The sequence below is a fragment of the Neoarius graeffei genome, chromosome 6 (genome assembly GCF_027579695.1).
Source record: "Neoarius graeffei isolate fNeoGra1 chromosome 6, fNeoGra1.pri, whole genome shotgun sequence".
In the NCBI taxonomy this organism is placed as follows: Eukaryota; Metazoa; Chordata; class Actinopteri; order Siluriformes; family Ariidae; genus Neoarius; species Neoarius graeffei.
Window position 1 is genome coordinate 92414720 of NC_083574.1, and position 24895 is coordinate 92439614.

A 24895-nucleotide genomic window follows, 5' to 3' on the forward strand; every position below is an offset into this window, starting at 1 on the left:
CCCTGGACAAGTCGCCAGGTCATCACAGGGCTGACACATAGACACAGACAACCATTCACACTCACATTCACACCTACGGTCAATTTAGAGTCACCAGTTAACCTAACCTGCATGTCTTTGGACTGTGGGGAAACCGGAGCACCCGGAGGAAACCCACGCGGACACGGGGAGAACATGCAAACTCCGCACAGAAAGGCCCTTGCCAGCCGTGGGGCTCAAACCCAGACCTTCTTGCTGTGAGGTGACAGTGCTAACCACTACACCACCGTGCTGCCCTCATCTATTATTACCCCAAGAAATGTATTATTAGAAACTCTTTCAATTTCAACATCATCTACCTGTACATTTATTGCCCTATTTATTTTATAATTATTAAATAACATTATTTTTGTTTGAGACTGATTTACTGATAATTTATTTCAATCAAACCAACTTTTTAACCTGCACAATTCTGAAGAGATTATGTTTTCTAACTCATGTAAATTTGTTCCAGAACAAAACATATTTGTGTCATCTGCAAATAATACCATCTTAAATATCTTTGATACATTGCATATATCATTTATATAAAGAATAAACATTTTAGGACCCAATACTGACCCCTGGGGGACACCACGATCAATATTCAAACGAGTTGAGACAGTCACCCAACTTCACAAATTATGTCCTGTTGCTCAAATAACTTCTTATCCAATTTAATACAACTCCCCTTATCCCATATTGTTCCATCTTATTAATTATCATGATTAATAGTATCAAAAGCTTTTTGCTTTTTAAAGATCAATAAATATCCCAGCGACATATTTCTTATCATCTATAGAGTTACTGATTTCTTCAATTGATTCCATTAGTGCCATCTCTGTTGATCTATTTGCTCTAAATCCATATTGACCATCACTGAGTAGTTTGTATTTTTCAATGAATTTATCTAATCTGTTATTGAATAGTTTTTCAAGAATTTTGGAGAATTGAGGAAGTAAAGAAACAGGTCTGTAATTTGTGAAGTTGTGTTTGTCCCCAGATTTATACAATGGAATTACTTTTGCTATTTTCATATTGCTTGGAAATGTACCGGTTTGAAATGACAAGTTACAGATGTATGTTAATGGTTTAGAAATCCCCCCAATAATAGTTTTCACTAGTTTCATATCAATATCATTACAATCTGTGGATATTTTATTACTACATTTATTAACTATATCAATAATTTCCTTCTCATCGACTGGTGTAAGAAACATAGAACAAGAATTCCTCTTGATAATATTATCTATACAATCATCATTTGTTACCGGATCAGAGATATTTTGAGCTAATCTTGGTCCAAAATTAACAAAAAAATTATTAAAACTATTAGCAACTACATCCATGTTATACATTTCGATATCTTTGTCATTAAAGTATTTAGGGTAATGTATTTGTCCAGAGCCATCTTTAATAATATATTCCATATTCCTTTAATATTATTTTTGCTATTATATATTAATTTACCATAATCCTTCCTACATCTCCTTATGATACTCATTAACTTGTTTTTATATTTTTTATATTTATTTTCTGCCTCTTTGGTTCTTAATTTAATAAATTCTCTATATAATGTTTTTCTTCTTACAGGCATTTTGTAATCCAAGGTTGGTCATTATAGTTTTGTTTTGTACTATATTGCTTCAGTGGGCAATTTTTATCATATAATAATTTGAATATACTTAATAAGTTATCATATGCTCTATCAATGTTATTATCTATATAAACTGATTCCCAGTCTTGCATTAATAAATCATTATTTAATGCAAACATGGCTTCCTCAGTCCTAACTCTTCTATACTTAAGTTTATGGTCTGTCACATTTCACTTATGATTACAGTCATAAATTGTAAAAACTGGTAGATGATCACTCATATCATTGATTAATATTCCAATTATAATGTTATTATCTATATCATTGGTAAATATATTATCTATTAAGGTAGCACTATGGTCAGTAATTCTGGTGGGTCTGGTAATTTTTGGGTGAAGACTCATACTGTACATGGTATTAATAAATTCCTCAGTCATACTGTGCTTATTAGGGTTCAACAGATCAATATTAGTATCCCCACAAATGAAGATAACTTTTTTTATTATCTACTGTAAATGTCTTTTCTACCCAGTCCTTAAAAGTTATCAATCACTGTTGTCATGCCATCTATTAACTTATAATTCAAATTACAGTCCACATACACCGCCACTCCTCCTTCACCTTTATTTTTCCTGTTTATATAATTAAATTCATATCCAGCCAGTTCGAAATCCACTCCTTTCTCCAGGTCAATCCAGGTCTCCGATATGGCAATATGTTGAATGGATGAGTAAACTGACTTAAGTATTTCTTGATGTGTTTGAAGTTAGCATACATGCTTCTGCTGCTGAAGTGTATTATTGATAATTTTCCCACAGCCTTAGTGGACTGATTTGTACTGTTCCTCTGTGTAATAGTGGCAATTGTCATTAATGGTTGAGAAAAAGTTATTGTCTGGGTCTATGTCATTTTCTGTACCCAATAGTTCATGGTCAGTGAATTCATGTGGTCTCAGTTCCAGGTTTTCATAATCAACAAGCATTTGCGTGAGCCGAGTAGTGTTCCAAGTAATGGATGAGAGTTATTTTGGTGTGTGTCATGGTTGAGTTTGGTGTAGTGTCACGTCAGTATTGATTACCATACAGTCCCGATAGCCATCACTAGTATTTGTCCAAGTCCTCGATGTTCAGTATGACCAGAACTCTCGCCTCCTCCGGTGTACCATTCAGCTTAATGAATACTTTGCAGTTGGTTATCCATGTAGTTTGAATTTTATTTTCTTTCTTCAGATGTCGTGCTTTTCTGGCAATGTCAGCATTGCGTTTTGTCAGGTGCTCGTTGATGTAGACATTTGTACCTTTCAGTTTCCTTCCTTGTTTCAGCAATGCAGCTTTATGTTTCCGGCTGATGAATCTCATGATGATGGCGGTGTTCTCCTGGTCTCTCCTGGGTAGAATGTGGCAGGCCTCGATGTTGTTGCAATCAATATCGATTCCCTTTGAGTGTAGGAATGCTGACACTTGTTGCTCCATGGAGTTGCTGCCCAGTTCATCAGATTCTCCCTCCCTTGTCACTGCTTTTGCATATGATCAGGGTTTAATCTGATTCCCAGTGACGATGACGTCATTCATCCTGGTGTACTGTTCTAATTCAGCAACTCTGCTTTCCAGGTGGGTGAGACGCCAGTCCTTCTCGGTGTTCTGCAGCCTGGGCGACTTCACTTCCATCACTAGGTCCATGATGGTTTTCTGTTGTTGTTTAATAACAGAAACTTCTTCTGTCAGAAAGTCGAGTGACTTTTTAATGTCCTCGCCTTCCTCGGCTGTAAAGTTCTTTTTTGGTGGCATAATTCACCAATAAAGCCATCCAATTCGGTAAAATGTTTGGAGAGTCCTTTCCTCACCTCACTGCCTTTCCAAAATTTCCTGCCAGAGGAAGTTCATTGGGGGGAGCACAAGTGGTGAAAGTGTTGTGTGTGCATGGGGATGTTCACCATTACCCTCTAGTGTCTGTCCAAATTCTATTCCGGGGCCAAATGCATAGAATAAAGGCGGCGGTTAGTCCCCGTCTCACCCACTCATTGATTTTGGGTACTGATTGGCCGGGATTTAAAAACCTAATGAAATATTTAACACGCAGTGGGTCCTGCACTAGGTCACAGGAAGATCCTGGTGTGGCATTGACTGGAGAAGCTGTCACAGAGCCGTCAACGTCAACACTGCATCAGAGTGAGGAGCAGCCCATTCCTCCTCCCTCTCTCGGGGATTCCCTTGGGGATTTCCCATTAGAGCAGTCGCGAGACAAGACTCTGCGGCATGCGTTTGACCAAGTGAGAGTAATCGATGGTCAAACTCTTCAACCAAGCACAGCACCGACCTTCCCCTATTTTGCCATTATTAAAGATAGATTGTACCGAGTGATGCAGGACACTCAAACCAAGGAACAAATAATCCAGGAGAATTTACGGCAGGCACAAGAACGTCAAAGCCAGCTGTATGACAGGGGCACGCACCTTAGAGAGTTCATGCCAGGAGACAAAGTGCTCGTATTATTGCCCACATCGAGTTCTAAATTAGTTGCCAAGTGGCAAGGGCCCTTTGAGGTCACACGGCAAGTCGGGGACATCGACTATGAGGTGAAGTGAACGGACAGGGGTGGGGCACTGCAAATCTACCACCTCAACCTTTTAAAATGCTGGAATGATGGGGTCCCCGTGGCATTGGCGTCGGTAGTCCCAGAGAAGGTGGAGCTGGGGCCGGAGGTAAAAAAGATAACATCTTGGACCACTCCGGTCCCTTGTGGAGACCACCTCTCACTGGCCCAACTCACGGAGGTAGCCAAGTTGCAGAAGGAATTTTCCACTGTGTTCTCGCCCCTTCCTGGTCGTACCCACCTCATAGAACACCACATCAAAATGACCCCAGGGGTGGTAGTGCGTAGCCGCCCTTACAGATTGCCCGAACACAAGAAAAAAGTGGTTCGGTATGAACTCAAGGCCATGCTCGAAATGGGCATAGTCGAGGAGTCCCACAGTGACTGGAGCAGCCCAGTGGTCCTGGTTCCCAAGATCAACGGGTCGGTCCGGTTCTGTGTGGGCTATAGAAAGGTCAATGCGGTGTCTAAATTTGACGCATACCCAATGCCTCGCATTGATGAGTTGCTTGATCGGTTAGGCGCTGCTTGCTTTTATTCGACACTGGATCGAACAAAGGGATATCGGCAGATCCCCTTGACTCCTCTATCCCGAGAGAAAATGGCCTTTTCCACACCGTTTGGATTACACCAATTTGTCATGCTCCCTTTTGGGTTGTTTGGGGCGCCCACTACATTCCAGCAGCTTAGGGACAGGGTCCTCTGCCCTCACACTGCCTACGCAGCCGCCTATCTAGACAACATCATAATCTACAGTAATGATTGGCCACGGCCCTTGGAACACCTGAGGGCTGTTCTAAAGTCACTGAGGCAATCGGGCCTCACAGTGAACCCAAAAAAGTGTGCGATTGGGCAGGTGGAAGTATGGTATCTGGGGTTCCACTTGGGCCATGGGCAAGTGCGCCCCCAAATTAACAAGACCGCAGGAATTGTGGCCTGCCCGAGGCCCAAGACCAAAAAGGAGGTGAGACGGTTCTTGGGGCTGGCTGGCTATTATCATAGGTTTCTACCTAATTATTCATACGTCACCAGCCCGCTAACCGATCTCACTAAAAAAGGGGCTCCAGATCCAGTCCAGTGGATGGAGCAGTGCCAACAGGCCTTCTCTGAGGTAAAAGCTGCACTGTGTGGGGGGCCACTTTTACACTCCCCTGACTTCTCTCTCCCCTTTATTTTGCAGACTGATGCATTGGACAGAGGGCTGGGGGCTGTTTTGTCCCAGGAGGTGGAGGGCAAGGAGCACCCCGTGCTGTACATCAGCCAAAAACTCTCTATGCGTGAAAGCACCAGGTGCTTATTTGAGTTACAATAGGCTTCCTGTCAGTTATAATAGGCTACCAGTCTGATAATTCTCCACTGAGCTCATTCATCAACAAGGTACAGTATTTCAGCCCTGCAGACCCTCCACTCATAAACTCAAGAGAATGTTGTGTGTGAAAATCCAGAGAGATCAGCAATATCTGAAATACACCAGCAGATCAGGCACCAACAATCAAGCCACAGTTAAAGTCACAGAAATAACATTTTTCACCCAAACTGATGTTTGGTGTAATAATTACCTGAAACTCTTGACCTGTATCTGCATGATTTTATACATTGTGCTGGTGCCACATGATTCACTGATTGGCATGAATGAGCAGATGTACATGTGTTCCTAATAAAGTGGACAATAAACACAAAAAGGAATGCAACATTCAAGGAGACTCATTATCAGAATATAGATTGTAACATCCACACAACAATGAGGTCAATAAAAAAGGGTAAAAAATAAAAAATAATGAGACAATACAGTTGTTCAACCTACACTCAAGGGTCTAGTCAATTTGGGAGCCAAAGTGTGATATAAAGGCCAAATCATAGGTGATTTGTTTAAGGAGGGATGAGAATGAGACTGTTGCACACATGGCTTTTCTTCACACAGGTGAGAGCAGCTGATCCACGCTGTAGCTTACTAAGCTTGCCCAATCCTCCTCAACTCAGCAAAGATGGGGATGTAATGATTGGTGGTATATTTTCCTTACATGCGAGATGGGATCAGACAACACATGTCTTTACATCTGGACCTTGGCAACCAAAATGCAGAAGGTAAGGGGACATTGGGTGGGCATGAATTTTTAATTTGGTTGAATTTACAGTAGTAAGTGGAATTATAACAGTAATTCATAAACTTATCATTTAAAAAGCACAGAAGTATTTCTCAAATCATTTGCCTTACACCATTATAAACCTGCTACTGCATTGGAACTTATGGTGTTAATTAAAAATAAATGTAGTTTCGTTTTCTTGGTCCTGTAGTTTAAACCTCCATGAGTCACAGAATGCACAAACAATGGTATTTGCCATTGAGGAAATCAATAACAGAACCGATATTCTTCCTGGGGTTAAATTGGGTTTTAAAATCTATGATTCATGTGGATCTCTCGAAATGGCCACAAGAGCCTCATTGTCCTTGGTTAATGGAAATGGAGAAAATGCATCTGTAATGTCTTGCTCTAAACCTGACACAGTTCAAGCAATCATAGGAGAAACATCCTCCACATCAACTGTTGCTATTGCTGCTACTGTGGGACCTTTGCACATACCTGTGGTAAGGCCTTTTCTTTTATCTGTTGAAAACCTATTTAATTTTATGACGTGGTTTTGAAATCTATGTATTGCAGGTAAGTCACTTTGCAACATGTGCATGCTTAAGTGACAGGAAGAAATACCCATCTTTCTTCAGAACTATTCCCAGTGATTATTACCAGAGCAGAGCTTTGGCTAAGTTGGTCGGGTATTTTGGCTGGACATGGGTAGGGGCTGTATGCAGTGATAATGACTATGGGAACAATGGCATAAACGAATTCATCATTGCAGCCAAAGAAGAGGGAATCTGTGTTGAGTATTCCAAAGCATTCTTCAGGACGGACCCCAGAGAAAAAATTCTGAAAGTGATTGAGACTATCAAGCGTTCAACCTCCAAAGTCATTGTAGCATTTGTCTCATATTATGACCTTGGGATTCTTCTGAAGGAAATGGCCTTGCAGAACTTGACTGGGTTTCAGTGGATTGGTAGTGAGTCCTGGATTTCTGATATAAACCCAGATTATGCCCAATGGCAGCATCTTCTGATAGGATCCATGGGTTTTGCTATCCCAAAAGCTCAAATTAAGGGCCTAGGGCAATTTCTGACCAAGCTTAATCCAGCTTCTGATGCATCTATTTACAAAGAGATGTGGGAGACAATATTTGAATGTAAGCTTCCCACACAAGAAAATGCTGAAATAAAACAAATGTGCAAAGGTAATGAAAGTCTCAGTCAATTTCAAAATATTTATACAGACGTCTCAGAATTACGAATTGCAAATAATGTTTACAAGGCTGTTTATGCTGTGGCTTATGCCCTGCATAATATATATTACTGTTCAAAGAAGGACAGTGGCCAAGAAGGTCATATTTCATGTGCAGACATAACAGATAAAAGACCATGGCAGGTAAGTATTACAAGATAGCATAGTGAAAATTATGTACTAATATCTTTGATGGAAGAGTTTGCAATGCTTTTTTAGGTAGTCAATGAGTTGAAGAAACTCCATTTCACAACTACAGCTGGAGAAGATGTATTCTTTGATGAAAACGGTGACCCAGCAGCAAGGTATGAACTGCTGAATTGGCAACAAGGTAAAGATGGTAAAATATTGTTTGTTAAAGTGGGCTTCTATGATGGCTCTTTGCAAAAACACCTCCAGCTGTCATTTACCAACATCAGTATCACCTGGGCCCACAACAAAGTACAGGTAAATTACAATATTTACATGCACAGATAATATTTGCAATTTACATTTCAGAATATTGTATATATAATAAAGTGGTTTTCAGGTGCCAGTGTCTGTGTGTAGTCCAAGTTGTCCCCTGGGCACAAGGAAGGCTGTACAGAAAGGAAGGCCAATCTGCTGTTTTGACTGTATACCATGTGCAGAGGGGGAAATTAGTAATAAAACAGGTATAATGAACAGTGGTTAGCTTCAGTGATGCATGCAAGTTTCAAAAATGAAGTTTTATTAGGTTAATAAACAATGGAATTGCGAATGGCTAAGCTACTCTTCATTTTCTCTTTTTATAGATTCTATAACTTGTATCAAGTGCCCACCTGAACTGTGGTCTAATGATAGAAAAGATACCTGTGTCTTAAAACTGGTGGAATTCCTGTCATTTGAGGAAATAATGGGGATCATTCTTGTCTCATTTTCTTTGTTAGGAGTATCTTTCACCATCTGCATTGCTGTAATTTTTTTTAAACACAAGGACACACCAATTGTCAGAGCAAATAATTCTGAACTCAGTTTCTTGCTGCTATTCTCACTCACTCTCTGTTTCCTCTGTTCACTTACATTTATTGGTCAGCCCTCTGAGTGGTCCTGTATGTTGCGCCACACAGCATTTGGGATCACCTTTGTTCTCTGCATCTCCTGTGTTCTGGGGAAAACAGTAGTGGTGTTAATGGCCTTCAGGGCAACACTTCCAGGAAGTAATATTATGAAATGGTTTGGGCCTCTACAGCAGAGACTCAGTGTACTTGCCTTCACTCTTGTACAGGTCATTATTTGTGTACTTTGGTTAACAATATCCCCTCCCTTTCCCTACAAAAATATGAAATACTACAAGGAAAAGATCACATTAGAATGTAATGTAGGCTCAACTATAGGTTTCTGGGCTGTCCTGGGTTATATCGGACTCCTGGCTCTTTTTTGTTTTATTTTGGCTTTTCTGGCCCGGAAGCTGCCTGACAATTTCAATGAAGCCAAATTTATCACATTCAGCATACTCATATTCTGTGCAGTTTGGATCACTTTTATTCCTGCTTATGTCAGCTCTCCTGGAAAATTCACTGTAGCTGTAGAGATATTTGCCATTTTAGCATCAAGCTTTGGTTTACTGATCTGCATATTTGTTCCAAAGTTTTATATAATCATCCTGAAACCAGAGAAAAATACTAAAAAGGAAATGATGGGTAAAGCACCTGCAAAATGATTAATCTTTGTCGATACTGTTAACATGATGTGGTTACAGTAAATTATATAACCTATGTTCTCATCTGAACTAATGCCTTTAAAATGTATTAGCATAAAATGTACAATTTCAATAACTGCAGTAAATAAATGGTTATCTTTTCCTTGACTCTGCAGCACCATTTGCATATAGTTAGTGGTTAGTGTAAGAAATATAATTACCTAATAAACACCCCCCCCCCACACACACACACACCGCCACCATGTTCCTTTTCTTATATTTGTCAACAGCTTAGGCCATAATGAGGCCTATGGCTTTCTTATACCATAATCTCTGAAATAGAGGATATCTCAACCAGCACAGATTTCCATACATCACATCTATAAATACACTGTCAAATGCCTATCTTCGATCAAAGTTGCTGTACCCATGCAAGATATGCACTGAGAAATCCTAAATTGTATGTTTTCAGATTGATTCACAGTTATAAAATAGCTACAGCACAAAAAGAGAAGCTTTGTTACAGAAATAAATGTTTAGGCACCTATTTATACTTTTACATCCTATAGAAAGCCCATGTTGTGAGGTCTTTGTCCCAAGAAAAAACAAACTCAAGCCAGAGATAAAATAGAAATCATGCTCTCTAGGCATTTCAGTTTATTTTAATTAAGAATACAAAGTAACTTGTAATAACAAGAAAATTAAAAAAAAAACATAAAATTGTCTCAAAAGTTATCAAAGATGGGCTGCAATTCTCATATTATTAGCAGAGACAATGAGAAGCTAATCTACAATGAATACAAGAACAGAAATGTAATCACACTTTTTCTGGGACATTCTATACTTTATATATTTAAGAGCAAGTAAAGACAATAACCACATATATTTTCTTTTTAGACTCATGGCCTGTAGGCCAATTGGCCTGTCAGTTGCCAGCCTCTTATGAAGCTGTTTGCATCTATCAAGAGCACACTTGATCAACTGCCACCTTGCTAGGCCTGTCACAGCTTCCCAGACACACAAGCATTACAAACATATTCAATAAGTATATTCATCTCATGATTATATCTACACATACACCTGTTGAGTATCATCACTCTCCTTCCATTTACTTTTACACAATCTCTGTCACAGCGTCTAAGTCCTTTGACTCGCTTCCATGAACATGTATCTCCTGCAGCATTTGCAGCATCTGATAAACCTGCTGATGTAACCACTGCATCTGTATTCTGTCATCAAGCACCTTGCCCCATTGCCTTAAAAGGATGATCTTCCTTCCTTCATTGTCTCTCTCACCTCCATCTGGTTTTCCTCCTTTGGTGGTGGTGTTTTCTCTGCCTCGCAGGGTGGGGGCTCTTTGGCTGAAAGCACACAATTCTTTACAACCTCTCTTGCTTTCTGCTTATGAGCTTTCTTTTCCCATCACCTTGCTTTATTTTATTTTTTAGTACAAATCATTCCTTTAGATTGTTTATTTTAATTTATTTGATTTGTCACAGTGGCGGCACGGTGGTGTAGTGGTTAGCGCTGTCGCCTCACAGCAAGAAGGTCCGGGTTTGAGCCCCATGGCCGGCGAGGGCCTTTCTGTGTGGAGTTTGCATGTTCTCCCCATGTCCGCGTGGGTTTCCTCTGGGTGCTCCGGTTTCTCCCACAGTCCAAAGACATGTAGGTTAGGTTAACTGGTGACTCTAAATTGACCGTAGGTGTGAGTGTGAATGGTTGTCTGTGTCTATGTATCAGCCCTGTGATGAACTGGCGACTTGTCCAGGGTGTACCCCGCCTTTCGCCCGTAGTCAGTTGGGATAGGCTCCAGCTTGCCTGCGACCTTGTAGAACAGGATAAAGTGGCTCGAGATAATGAGATGAGATGATTTGTCACATAGATCACATAATTTGTGACAGGAGAAGAATACAGTCCCATTGATTTTCAACCCCTTTGGCATCGATTTTTTTTATACCAGATGCCCTTCCTGATGCAACCCTCCTCAATCTTTCTGGGCTTGGGTCTGGCCCTAAAGGGCTCTGCATGCTCTTGTGACAAGGCTTTCGCAGATAGCTTTTCGCAGACAGTTGTAATTTATCGTTGAGCGGGGAGTAATAGGCGTGCACGATGTTATTCACCGCCACAACGCAAGGGGGCACGAAGTCGCGAAATCGCTAGTAGTTAGTGGGTGTGGTTAGTGGAGTGTTTATCCTCCAGTTACTTATAATGACTAGAACTGGAGTCTTATAGATGTACATACTTCCTCACTTCCTCGATCAACCGCTCTTCGTGCTGCTCCATCTTCGCTTGTGTTTTTAAAAATGGCGGTCATGAAAACAAACCAAACCGGGAAAGTAGGGAAGCAGAAGTGCGTGTACAGTGGATGTAGAGTGGACCAATCAGAGCCCTCTTGTCTGCGACGCTGTCTGCGGTGGTCACAATTTTTGGGAGGTGCGCGCAGAGCATCTGCGAAGGGGGGGGGGGCTTCGCAGACGCTATCTGCGACGCCATCTGCAAGGACTGGGTTGTCAGCATAAATTGGCCTTAAGTATGCACTGGCTTGTGCAACCCCTGTGGCTGGGTACTTTTACCTAATCTGCATGTCTTTGAACTGTGGGGATAACCAGAGCACCCAGAGGAAACCCATACAGACATGGGAAGAACATGCAAACTCCACACAAAAATGTCCCCATCTGCCATGGGGTTCGGCTCCAGAACCTTCTAACCACTACACTACCATGCTGCCCTAAAGAGAACTGAGTTGCTCTTCTATCATCTACTTTAACCCTCCATTTTGTGTAAAGTATGATTGGGACATAAGAGGGTCCAACAATCACTCTAGGAAAGTTTACATAGATCCTTTATCTAGTACACTGAAGGATCCCTTCTTATAAAGTCCAAATTCAAAAATAAACCATAGATTAATGTCCCCATTCTCTTTGCAATTCAACTTCATGCCAATCAATAGAGTTCCACACACTTGGATTAAGAGGTCCAATTCTTGTGGGATGGGACAATAGGCCATCATAACACCACATGTTAATCAAAACTCCTTTTTTTCATCCAGACCCTATCTAACTTCTTTTCCCCACTCTGCATGCAATTGACCAGATCATCTAGTGTGCCAAAGTAAATAGCACTGACCACCTGGACTGCCATGACAGGTTGAGGGCAAGTCAAGTCAAGTTTATTTGTATAGCGCTTTTAAGAATAAACATTGTCGCAAGGCAGCTTTACAGAATTTGAACGACTTAAAATATGACCTAATTTTATCCCTAATCTATCCCCAATGAGCACGCCTGTGGCAACAGTGGCAAGGAAAACCTTCCTCAGACGACACAAGGAAGAAACCTTGAGAGGAACCAGACTCAAAAGGGAACTCATCCCCATCCAGGCAACAACAGACAACATGACTATAACATTAACAGTCCTAACAAAGTCAGCTTCGTTGATGCTATAAACCCCTCACTGATGGAAACCCAAGTGCAAACCTGTTCACGACAACCATCGTCCCAAAGTCAGCAAGTCAGCTGCAGTCCTAAAGTCAGCAAGTCAACTGCAGTCCGAAAGTCAGCAAGTCAACTGCAGTCCCAAGCCACAAAAGCACCACTACAAGAGTTCAGAGTGTCCTCCAGGCACGACCCCCAACTGCCCACATGGGGCCGCTTTCCACAGGAGCAATGCGATGAGACTCCAACCAGACACAGGGCACCAGGATGGATCAGGCAGGTCCAAGGAGCAGAAGAGGTCAGCATCTCGATCCCAGGACCGACATGTAACTCAGAGGGACAGATTTGGGGGGGGGGGAGTAAAAACACAGGCTGTTAGGTATGTCCAATGTCACCTGAATAAGTAGGAAGAGTATACGTATTGCACTGAGTACAAGCAGGAACTCCAGCAACTAACTATGACAGCATAACTAAAAGGGGAGAGCCAGAAGGTAACACAGGCATGAGGGAGCCCCGGGACATAAAGCAGCCAGCCACTACACCGTCAACAAACTTGAGTGAGCAAGTGAGTGGGGACTGACAGCATCCATACATCCCACTTTACCAAAACACTATGTCTGAGGACCCTCCAGATCTACACCTTTACCTCATAAACACCATTAACAAAAGGCTTGATTAAACAGATATGTTTTCAGCCTAGACTTAAACGCTGAGACTGTGTCTGATTCCCGAACACTACTTGGAAGGCTGTTCCATAACTGTGGGGCTTTGTAAGAAAAGGCTCTGCCCCCTGATGTAGCCTTCACTATATGAGGTACCAGCAGGTAGCCTGCACCTTTTGATCTAAGTAGGCGTGGTGGGTCATAGAGGAGCAGAAGTTCACTCAGGTACTGTGGTGCGAGACCATTCAGCGCTTTAAAGGTCAATAGAAGTACTTTATAATCAATATGAAATTTGACTGGGAGCCAGTGCAGTGTGGATAAGACAGGGGTGATGTGGTCATATTTTCTAGTTCTAGTAAGGACTCTTGCTGCTGCATTTTGAACTAACTGGAGCTTGTTTATGCACTTACTGTAACATCCAGACAGTAAGGCATTACAATAATCCAACCTGGAGGTAACGAAAGCATGAACTAGTTTTTCCGCGTCATGTAGCAACATTAAATTTCTTATCTTAGCAATATTTCTGAGATGAAAGAAAGCTATCTGGGTAATGTTATCAATGTGAGTTTTGAATGAAAGACTGGGGTCAATAATCACGCCAAGGTCTTTTACTGCTGCATGTGAAGAAACAGAAAGGCCATCCAGAGTTACTGTGTAATCAGAAAACTTACTTCTAGCTGCATGTGGTCCTAGTACAAGTACTTCAGTCTTGTCAGAGTTAAGCAGAAGGAAATTAATAAGCATCCAGTGTCTTATGTCCTTTACACATTCCTCAATTCTATTAAGCTGGTGTCTCTCATCAGGTTTTGCAGAAACATACAACTGTGTGTCATCAGCATAACAGTGGAAACTAATACAATGTTTACAAATAATATCACCCAGAGGTAACATATATAAAGAAAAAAGCAGTGGACCCAAGACAGAAACTTGTGGAACACCAAACTTTACCTCAGTACATCTAGAATTATCACCATTTGCATCAATATACTGATAGCAATCAGTTAAATAAGACCTGAGCCAGGAGAGGGCTGTTCCCTTAACTCCCACAACATTTTCTAGTCTATCCAGAAGGATGGAATGATCAATGGTATCAAATGCTGCACTAAGGTCAAGCAACACAAACAGCGAGACACAGCCCTGATCAGACGCCAACAGTAGGTCATTTACTACTTTAACCAAAGCTGTCTCTGTGCTATGATGAGGTCTGGATCCTAACTGATACATTTCATGGATGTAATTCCTATGTAAATATGAGCATAACTGCTGTGCCACAGCTTTTTCAAGGATCTTGGAGATGAAGGGGAGGTTTGATATTGGCCGATAATTGGACAGCTGACAGGGATCAAGGTCAAGTTTTTTTAATCAGGGGTTTGATAACTGCTAGTTTAAAGGATTTGGGTATATAGCCAATTGTAAGAGAATAATTTATTATTTTTAGAAGCGGTTTAATTACTTCAGGTATTATCTGTTTGAATAGACTTGCAGGTAAGGGATCTAGTACACAAGTTGAGGCTTTTGATGCCGAGATTAATGAAAGTAATTCAGTTTCTTTTAGGGGAGTAAAACATTCTAATTGATGATCTGATACAGTTATATTGTTAACTACAGGGTCATTGACCTTAAATTAGTAGTTTGAATTTTTTGTCAGATATTCTCAATTTTGTCATTAAAAAAATTCATGAAATCGTTGCTACTACATACTACAGATATGCATGTGTCTATAGTGGACTTATTCCTGGTTAATTTTGCTACAGTATTAAATATGAATTTAGGATTATTTTTGTTATCTTCTATTAGGGAGGAGAGATATGTTGATCTAGCAGCATTAAGAGCTTTTCTATACTTCAGGAACCTCTCCTTCCATGCTAATTTGAACACTACCAATTTTGTTTGACACCATTTACGTTCCAATTTTTGATTGGTCTGTTTTAATGTGTGAGTGTCATCATTATACCAGGGTGCTAATTTTTTGTCTCTGACTATTTTCCTTTTAAGAGGAGCTACATTATCTAAGGTATGGCGGAATGTTGACTCTAAGCATTCAGTTGCCTGATCAAGTTCTGCAGGGGCTGACAGTGACCCAATCAAAGTTGATAACTCTGGGAGATCATTTATAAAGCTCTGTGCAGTAGTTGACGTGAATGTATGTTTAATACAGTAGTGTGGTGAGGTGCATTTATGATTACTCAGACATAGTTTGAATGAGATTAGATAATGATCTGAGATAACTTCAGACTGTGGAAGTATGACTATATTTTCTACGTTTAACCCGAATGTTAGTATTAGATCAAGGGTGTGACCACCATTATGGGTCGGCCCTATGACCTTCTGATTAATCCCTACTGAATCTAAAATGGACACAGATGCTGTTTTCCAAGGGTCTTCTGGGTTACTGAAGTGAATATTAAAATCTCCGACAACTAAAGCTTTGTCTAAGGAAATAATCAGATCTGAGATAAACTCTGCAAATTCAGAAAGAAACTCAGAATATGGCCCTGGGGGCCTGTAAATAATGAGTAACGGAATTACCTGGGTAGACTTATGTTTCGAGACTACATACATTATATGAGTATGAAGAACTTCAAATGTATTAAATTTATAACCAGGTTTTTGTGTTACACCTAGATAATCATTATAAATAACCGCAATGCCTCCTCCTCTGCCAGTTAGACAAGGCTGGTGTATATAGCTGTATCCAGGAGGACTCGCTTCATTTAATGCTATATATTAATTTGGCTTAATCCATGTTTCAGTTAAACAAAGTACATTAAACTCCTGATCAGTAATGAGTTCATTAACCATTAGCGCTTTAGATGTAAGAGATCTGTCTTCATGTTATTGTTCTGAAAAGAAGAGAATACCACATAGGCAAGCATAAATTGTTCTATTTATATTTGGCATTAAATATATGTAATATAGTTGATGATGATAATGTTGTTGATGATGATGATGATGATGATGATGATAAGGATGACCCAGAGATAACGAGTGATGGTCTATAAGTGGGTCATGTTTTGTCATGGCGAGGTGCATCATTTTGGAGGATTCATGTTGTTGTTGCCCTGTTGGGGTTACAGTGTTTTCATTTAGCCTACTACTGGGAAACTTTAATTTTAACTTTAATTTTGATTTTTGAGTTTTGGACATGGCGGCACGGTGGTGTAGTGGTTAGCACTGTCACCTCACAGCAAGAAGGTCTAGGTTCAAGCCCCGTGGCCGGCGAGGGCCTTTCTGTGAGGAGTTTGCATGTTCTCCCCGTGTCCGCGTGGGTTTCCTCCAGGTGCTCCAGTTTCCCCCACAGTCCAAAGACATGCAGGTTAGGTTAACTGGTGACTCTAAATTGATCATGAGTGTGAATGCTTGTCTGTGTCTATGCGTCAGCCCTGTGATGACCTGGCGACTTGTCCAGGGTGTACCCTGCCTTTTGCCCGCAGTCAGCTGGGATAGGCTCCAGCTTGCCTGCGACCCTGTAGAACAGGATAAAGTGGCTAGAGATAATGATGAGATGCTGACTTAGGAGAAACTGTATTTGATTTGCCATAGTTTGTGACAGGTAAGAATACAAGGCAAAGCCTCAATCGAGTTTCAACCCCTTTGATTTAGCATAGATTTTTTACACCGGCTGCCCATCTTGATGCAACCCTCCTCAATCGTTCTGGGCTTGGGACTGGCACTAAGTATGCACTGGCTTGTGCAACCCCAGTGGCTGGGTATTTTTTTTAATCTAATCTGTAAGTCTTTGAACCATGGGGGAAAGTGGAGCACCTGGAGGAAACCCACACAGACATGGGGAGAACATGCAAACACCACACAGAAAGGCTCCCATCAGCCATGGCATTCAAACCTGGATCTTTCTTGCTGTGAGGCAACAGTCATCAAGTCAAGTTTATTTGTATAGTGTTTTTAACAATAAACATTGTCGCAAAGCAGCTTTACATAATTTGAATGATTTAAAACATGAGCTAATTTTATCCTAATCTATCCCCAATGAGCAAGCCTGTAGCGATGGTGGCAAGGAAAAACTCCCTCAGACGACATGAGGAAGAAACCTCGAGAGGAACCAGACTCAAAAAGGGAACCCTTTTGGGCAACAACAGACAACATGACGATAATATTAACACTTTTAACATGAAGTCAGTTTCATTGATGTTATATCTCTTCATTGATGGAAACTTGAGTGCAAAACTGTTCATGACAACTGCAGTCCTAAAATTAGCAAGTCAACTGTAGTCCTCAGCCATAAAAGCATTAGTGTAAGTGTCCAGAGCATCTTCCAAGTGTGACTTTCAACTGTCCATATGGGGCCATCCTCCACAGGAGCAATGTGATGAGACTCCAACCAGGCATAGGACATCAGGAAGGATCAGTCAGGTCCGAGGAGCAGAAGAGGTCAGCATCTCAATCTCAGGATTGACATGTAACTCAGAGGGACAGATGGGGGGGGGGGGGGGGGGGGGAGAAAACACAGGTTGTTAGGTATGCCCAATGTCACCTGAATAAGTAGGAACAGTATACATTTTGTGCTAAGTACAAGCAGGGTTTCCGGCAAAACTAACTATGACAGCATAACTAAAAGGGGGGAGCTAGAAAGTAACACAGGCATGAGGGAGCCCTGGGACATAAAGCAGCCAGCCACTACACCATCAACAAACTCGAGTGAGCAAGTGAGTGGGGGACTGACAGCATCCATACGTCCCAGTTTACCAAAACACTCTATGTCTGAGGACCCTCCAGATCTACACCTTTACCTCATAAACATCATTAACAAAAGGCTTGACTAAACAGATATGTTTTCAGCCTAGACTTAAGCAATGAGACTGTGTCTGATTAGTGCTAACCGCTAGATCGCCATACCACCCAAAACCACTGTGCCACCCCAATTTCATTTTCATTCAATATTTTCAGTATTTCATTCAATACTCAGCCTTCTTTTGAATTAGAAGAACTATAAACTTGCTGCGGCACGGTGGTGTAGTGGTTAGTGCTGTCGCCTCACAGCAAGAAGGTCCGGGTTCGAGCCCTGTGGCCGACGAGGGCCTTTCTGTGTGGAGTTTGCATGTTCTCCCCGTGTCCGCGTGGGTTTCCTCCGGGTGCTCTGGTTTCCCCCACAGTCCAAAGACATGCAGGTTATGTTAACTGGTGACTCTAAATTGACCGTAGGTGTGAATGTGAGTGTGAATGGTTGTCTGTGCCTATGTGTCAGCCCTGTGATGACCTGGCGACTTGTCCAGGGTGTACCCCGCCTTTCGCCCGAAGTCAGCTGGGATAGGCTCCAGCTTGCCTGCGACCCTGTAGAACAGGATAAAGCGGCTAGAGATAATGAGAGATGAGATGAGATAAACTTGCTTACTTATTTACTTACCCCATTTAACCCAAGGTGCAACTCATGAGGTGTATTGACTCATACATTTACAAGATCTCTTGATGACATTTCACTATGCCATATTTTTTTAGATTGATAAAAATATTGTAATTTCATCCATTTTAGAGTCAGACATAAAAAAAAAAAAATGAGGAGGTTCAGGAATGTTGTTATATCCTGGGACAGCATAGTACTTTTGACAGTTCTCTTTTCCCTTATTTTCCTCATGCACTATGTTGGTGTGTTCATGTTGCTGTTTCTGTTCTTCTTGTAGTGTGCTGGGTTTGTTCCCCCCCCCCCATCTGTGACTGATCAATTATAGGTACATATGATGAAGTGAAGGTCTTGCTGCTGATTGGGCCACCAGATATGGCATAGGGGATAAAAGGGACTTTCCATTACCAACATACTCTAAGTTGTCACTGGGTTGTAATAAAGTGTCAATGTGACTGGATATTAGTGCCCCTGGAAAACCTGAGAGCACCATTTAACCAACAGAACAATCAATGGTTTGTCCTTATGAGATTCATGTTTTTTTGCTGTAAAGTTGGTCATTTTATAGTTAATTATATAGCCTGAAAAAAGTCAAATGCTAAGAGTACTGGTTTTGAGACTTATGTTTTGGGTTTGGCAAATAGGGAACCAGGAGGTTTAGAAAGACCCCCTTATTTATCCTGGAGCCTTTTTCCAGTCTTCACCTATCTAGTGACAGTGAGTCTATTCCCAAGATAGCCTCAGATTCTTGTTCTTGGGTGAGAGGAGTAGAACATGATATGGTGTTTAGAATTGTCATCCATCCACCTTGTTTAATGGATGTGATTTGCATTCTGAGTTGTTTTTCTATATTCTTGTAAAGAGTGTTTATTTGAGTTACTACAGTCTTTCTGTCAGCTCAAACCAGTCTGATCATTCTCCACTGAGTTATCTCATTAACAAGGTGTTTTGACTGACAGGCCATCCAATCAGAGAACGTTTTTTGTTTGTTTGTTTGTTTGTTTGTTTCTTATTTTTATTCTTTCTTTCTTCCTGTCTTTCTTTTTTCCCTACTCCATTCTGTGTTAACTCTAAAGAATGTTGTGTGTGAAAATCCAAAGTGATCAGAAATGTCTGAAATACACTAGCAAATCAGGCACCAACAAAGAAGCGACAATTAAAGACACAGAGATCAAATTTTTCACCCAAACTGGTGTTTGATGTAATAATGACCTGAAGCTCTTGACCTGTATCTGCATGATTTTTACATTGTGCTGGTGCCACATGATTGGCTGATTGGATAACTGCATGAATGAGCAGATGTACGTGTTCCTAATAAAGTGGACAATATACACACAAAGAAATGCATGACTAAAAGAGACCTATATTATCAAAACATAGATTTGTATGGCAACAAGAATTTGTTTAAAAAAAATGGGTGAAAAATGTTACAATATTGAGGTAATGCAGTGCACAACATACACCCAAGGGTCTAGTCAATTTGGGAGCCAAAGTGTTATATAAAGGCCAAAACAGGGATGATTTGTTTAAGGAGGGATGAGAATGAGGCTCTTGCACACATGGCTTTTTTTCACACAGGTGAGAGCAGCTGATCCACACTGCAGCTTACTAGGCTTGCCCAATCCTCCTCAACTCAGCAAAGATGGGGATGTAATGATTGGTGGTATCTTTTCCTTACATGCGAGATGGAACCAGACAACACATGTCTTTACATCTGGACCTTGGCAACCAAAATGCAGAAGGTAAGGGGACATTGGGTGGGCATGAATTTTTAATTTGGTTGAATTTAGTAAGTGGAATTATAACAGTAGTTCATAACCTATACATTTAAAAAGCACAGAAGCATTTTCTGAAATAATTTGCCTTATACCATTTATAAACATACTACTGCACTGGAACTTGTTGTCTTCATTAAAAACATATGTAGTTTCATTTTCTTGGTCCTGTAGTTTAAACCTCCATGAGTCACAGAATGCACAAACAATGGTATTTGCCATTGAGGAAATCAATAACAGAACTGATATTCTTCCTGGGGTTAAATTGGGTTATAAAATCTATGATTCATGTGGATCTCTCGAAATGGCCACAAGAGCCTCATTGTCCTTGGTTAATGGAAATGAAGAAAATACATCTGTAATGTCTTGCTCTAAACCTGACACAGTTCAAGCAATCATAGGACAAACATCCTCCACACCCACTGTTGCTATTGCTGCTACTGTGGGACCTTTGCACATACCTGTGGTAAGGCCTCTTCTTTAATCTGTTGAAAAACTACTTAATTTTATGACATGGTTTTGAAATCTATGTATTACAGGTCAGTCACTTTGCAACATGTGCATGCTTAAGTGACAGGAAGAAATACCCATCTTTCTTCAGAACTATTCCCAGTGATTATTACCAGAGTAGAGCTTTGGCTAAGTTGGTCAGACATTTTGGCTGGACATGGGTAGGAGCTGTATGCAGTGATAATGACTATGGGAACAATGGCATAAACGAATTCATCATTGCAGCCAAAGAAGAGGGAATCTGTGTTGAGTATTCCAAAGCATTCTTCAGGACAGACCCCAGAGAAAAAATTCTGAAAGTGATTGAGACTATCAAGCATTCAACCTCCAAAGTCATTGTCGCTTTTCTCTCATATACTGACCTTGGGATTCTTTTACAAGAAATGGCTTTACAGAACTTGACTGGGTTTCAGTGGATTGGTAGTGAGTCCTGGATTTCTGATATAAACCCAGCCATTGTGCAATGGCAGAATCTCCTGATAGGATCCATGGGTTTTTCTATGCCAAAAGCTCAAATTAAGGGCCTCGGGCAATTTTTGACTAAGCTTAATCCAGCTTCTGATGCATCTATTTACAAAGAGTTGTGGGAGACAATATTTGAATGTAAGCTTCCCACACAAGAAAATGCTGAAATGAAACAAATGTGCAAAGGAAATGAAAGTCTCAGTCAATTTCAAAATATTTATACAGATGTCTCAGAATTACGAATTGCAAATAATGTTTACAAGGCTGTTTATGCTGTGGCTTATGCCCTGCATAACATATATAACTGTTCAAAGAGGGTCAGTGGGCAAGAAGGTCATATTTCATGTGCAAACAGAACAGATAACAAACCATGGCAGGTAAGCATAATAATATAGCATCATGAAAATTGTGAAAAATATGTTTGATGGAAGAATTTGCAATGTTTATTTAGGTAGTCAATGAGCTGAAGAAACTCCATTTTACAACTACAGCTGGAGAGGATGTATTCTTTGATGAAAATGGAGATCCTGCTGCAAGGTATGAACTGCTGAATTGGCAACAAGGTAAAAATGGTAAAATTGTATTTGTGAAAGTGGGCTTCTATGATGGCTCTTTGCAAACACACCTTCAGCTGTCATTTGGCAACATCAGTATAGCCTGGGCCAACAACAAAGCACAGGTAAATTACAAAAATTACTATCTATATGCATAGATTTTATGATTTTATGTATATATATATGTGGTCTAAGTGTGTGTGTGTGTGTGTGTGTGTGTGTGTGTGTGTATGTGTGTGTGTGTTTTCAGGTGCCGGTATCTGTGTGTAGTCCAAGTTGTCCCCTAGGCACAAGGAAGGCTGTGCAGAAAGGAAGGCCAATCTGCTGTTTTGACTGTATACCATGTGCAGAGGGGGAAATTAGTAATATAACAGGTATAATTAATAATGGTTAGTTTCAATGATGCACATAAGTTTAAAAAAATATATATATATATATACTGGGTGCGATTTGCTGGGGGGGGGGATGGTGGGGATCATCCCCCCCTCTGGTTTTTATCTCTGCTGAAAAAAAATCCTCAGGGACAACCCCATCAATAAAACAAACAAACCAAAAAAAAAGTTGACATGACAGGCATGTTGTGACACAGTTTTCTATGGTCTACATTGCACTCACTTTCAAAATGACCTGAAGTGGCAGCTTTGATGTTCACGAACGTCCCCAGCAAATAGATACATTGTAGATAATAACAATATCCAGAGTGTGAACGTGGATTTAGCGCCATGAATCACATCCTTATTGATGAGCGCAACAGAATGAATGTATCCACACTGACAGCCTTCTTTTCCTCGCTGTCAATGGGCCAGATGTGCGTTCCTTCCCTGCTGAGAAATTCGCAGAAATGTGGATTAAAGAAGGGCGAAACACGGCGGATAGCGCACCGACGGGAAAGCAGAAAAGGCCACATGAACTACGCCATCAGAGCAAACTGTTCATTTAGTATTCATGTATTTTAGTGATTTTCGAGTCACTGTCCATTTAATCCGGAGGGAGAGAAACATCACAGCAACGCGACAAGCAATGCGAACTTTGTTGTGTGTTAGTGTTCGTGTATTTAGTCAGAGAGATAGGAAGATGTGTTCGTTTTCATTTAGTGTTATTCATTTGATATCATCGGATGTTATTGAGCTGTTAGCCTATTGTTACCTTAATTTTGTGACGTTTCATGATTAAAAAAAAAACCATCCCCCCTTCTGGTTTTTTGACAAATCGCACCCTGTATATATATATATATATATATATATATATATATATATATATATATATATATATATATATATATATATGGGGGGATAATAAACACAATAGAATTGCAAATCGCTGAACTGCTATTCATTTTCTCTTTTGATAGATTCTATAGCTTGTATGAAGTGCCCTCCTGAACTGTGGTCTAATCACAGGAAAGACACCTGTGTCTTAAAACTGGTGGAATTCCTGTCATTTGAGGAAATAATGGGGATCATTCTTGTCTCATTTTCTTTGTTAGGAGTATCTTTCACCATCTGCATTGCTGTAATTTTCTTTAAGCACAAGGACACACCAGTTGTTAGAGCAAATAATTCTGAACTCAGTTTCTTGCTGCTATTCTCACTTACTCTCTGTTTCCTCTGTTCACTTACATTCATTGGTCAGCCCTCTGAGTGGTCCTGTATGTTGCGCCACACAGCATTTGGGATCACGTTTGTTCTCTGTATCTCCTGTGTTCTGGGGAAAACAGTAGTGGTGTTAATGGCCTTCAGGGCAACACTTCCAGGAAGTAATATTATGAAATGGTTTGGGCCTCTACAGCAGAGACTCAGTGTACTTGCCTTCACTCTTGTACAGGTCATTATTTGTATACTTTGGTTAACAATATCCCCTCCCTTTCCCTACAAAAATATGAAATACTACAAGGAAAAGGTCATATTAGAATGTAATGTGGGTTCAGCTGTAGGTTTCTGGGCCGTGCTGGGTTATATCGGACTCCTGGCTCTTTTTTGTTTTATTTTGGCATTTCTGGCCCGGAAGCTGCCTGACAATTTCAATGAAGCCAAATTCATTACATTCAGCATCCTCATATTCTGTGCAGTTTGGATCACATTTATTCCTGCTTATGTCAGCTCTCCTGGAAAATTCACTGTAGCTGTAGAGATATTTGCCATTTTAGCATCAAGCTTTGGTTTACTGATCTGCATATTTGTTCCAAAGTTTTATATAATCATCCTGAAACCAGAGAAAAATACTAAAAAGGAAATGATGGGTAAAGCACCTCCAAAGTGATTGATCTTTTTCGATACTGTTAACATGATGTGGTTAAATTATATACAGTAACCTATGTAATAGAGATGATCTCACCTGAATTAATACCTTTAAAATGCATTAGCATAAAAATGTAAAATTTTAGTAACTGCAATAAATAAACTGTTACCTTTTTCTTGTATCCTCAGCACCATTTGCATCTAGTTAATGGTTAGCGTAAGAAGTACTGTATAATCACATAACCAATGAATAGATGTGATTACAGCTTTAAGCTTTTTCTTTTTGTGATTTCCCATGGTCTTTAAATGAAATGTCTCTTTGTCTGTCAGTAACCAGGTCCACATTAAGACTTAAATTTGATCACTCAGAAAAATGTGATTTTGTGCTTGCTCATTTTTAAGCCATTCAAGGTTTGTTTAGGATCTCACCAATATCTCAAGAGCTGATTATTTCAGACCAATAAAAATCAGTGGAGTGAGTGTGAGAGAGAGAGAGAGAGAGAGAGAGAGAGCAAACAGAATTTTAAGATCTTAAATTGGGATTGGGCTGAGATGAGAGGAAGGCTATTTCTCAACAGTTGAATTTAAGGTGTACTGTATGTGAAAATGGTCAAAACCTTACATTGATGTTCAATAGAGCTCAGTGTTTTTTAAGAGAAACTGGTTGGACAAAGAAGACATCTTATTTTGAATTTTCCTTTTCCCTGGG

General features: G+C 40.4%; 2 protein-coding genes across 2 annotated transcripts; both read left to right on the forward strand.

Annotated features, from left to right (window-relative positions):
- Window positions 1-6632: 6632 nt before the first annotated feature.
- LOC132888427 (extracellular calcium-sensing receptor-like) lies at window positions 6633-9217 on the forward strand. Its single transcript, XM_060924477.1, has 4 exons — window positions 6633-6794; window positions 7756-7983; window positions 8066-8189; window positions 8310-9217. The coding sequence occupies exons 1-4, from the start codon at window positions 6633-6635 to the stop codon at window positions 9215-9217; spliced, it is 1422 nt and encodes a 473-aa protein (XP_060780460.1).
- An 11411-nt stretch (window positions 9218-20628) lies between these two features.
- Window positions 20629-24208, forward strand: LOC132887581 (extracellular calcium-sensing receptor-like). Its single transcript, XM_060923045.1, has 6 exons — window positions 20629-20719; window positions 20792-20886; window positions 20960-21772; window positions 21847-22074; window positions 22200-22323; window positions 23301-24208. The coding sequence occupies exons 1-6, from the start codon at window positions 20629-20631 to the stop codon at window positions 24206-24208; spliced, it is 2259 nt and encodes a 752-aa protein (XP_060779028.1).
- The last annotated feature ends 687 nt before the right edge of the window (window positions 24209-24895 follow it).

Coding starts and splice junctions, on each gene's coding strand:
- LOC132888427 (XM_060924477.1), top strand. CDS start 6,633: ATGGCCACAAGAGCCTCATTGTCCTTGGTTAATGGAAATGGAGAAAAT. Junction 7,984..8,065: donor GGGCCCACAACAAAGTACAG/GTAAATTACAAT, acceptor AGTGGTTTTCAG/GTGCCAGTGTCTGTGTGTAG. Junction 8,190..8,309: donor GGAAATTAGTAATAAAACAG/GTATAATGAACA, acceptor CTCTTTTTATAG/ATTCTATAACTTGTATCAAG.
- LOC132887581 (XM_060923045.1), top strand. CDS start 20,629: ATGGTATTTGCCATTGAGGAAATCAATAACAGAACTGATATTCTTCCT. Junction 20,720..20,791: donor CTATGATTCATGTGGATCTC/TCGAAATGGCCA, acceptor TAATGTCTTGCT/CTAAACCTGACACAGTTCAA. Junction 22,324..23,300: donor GGAAATTAGTAATATAACAG/GTATAATTAATA, acceptor CTCTTTTGATAG/ATTCTATAGCTTGTATGAAG.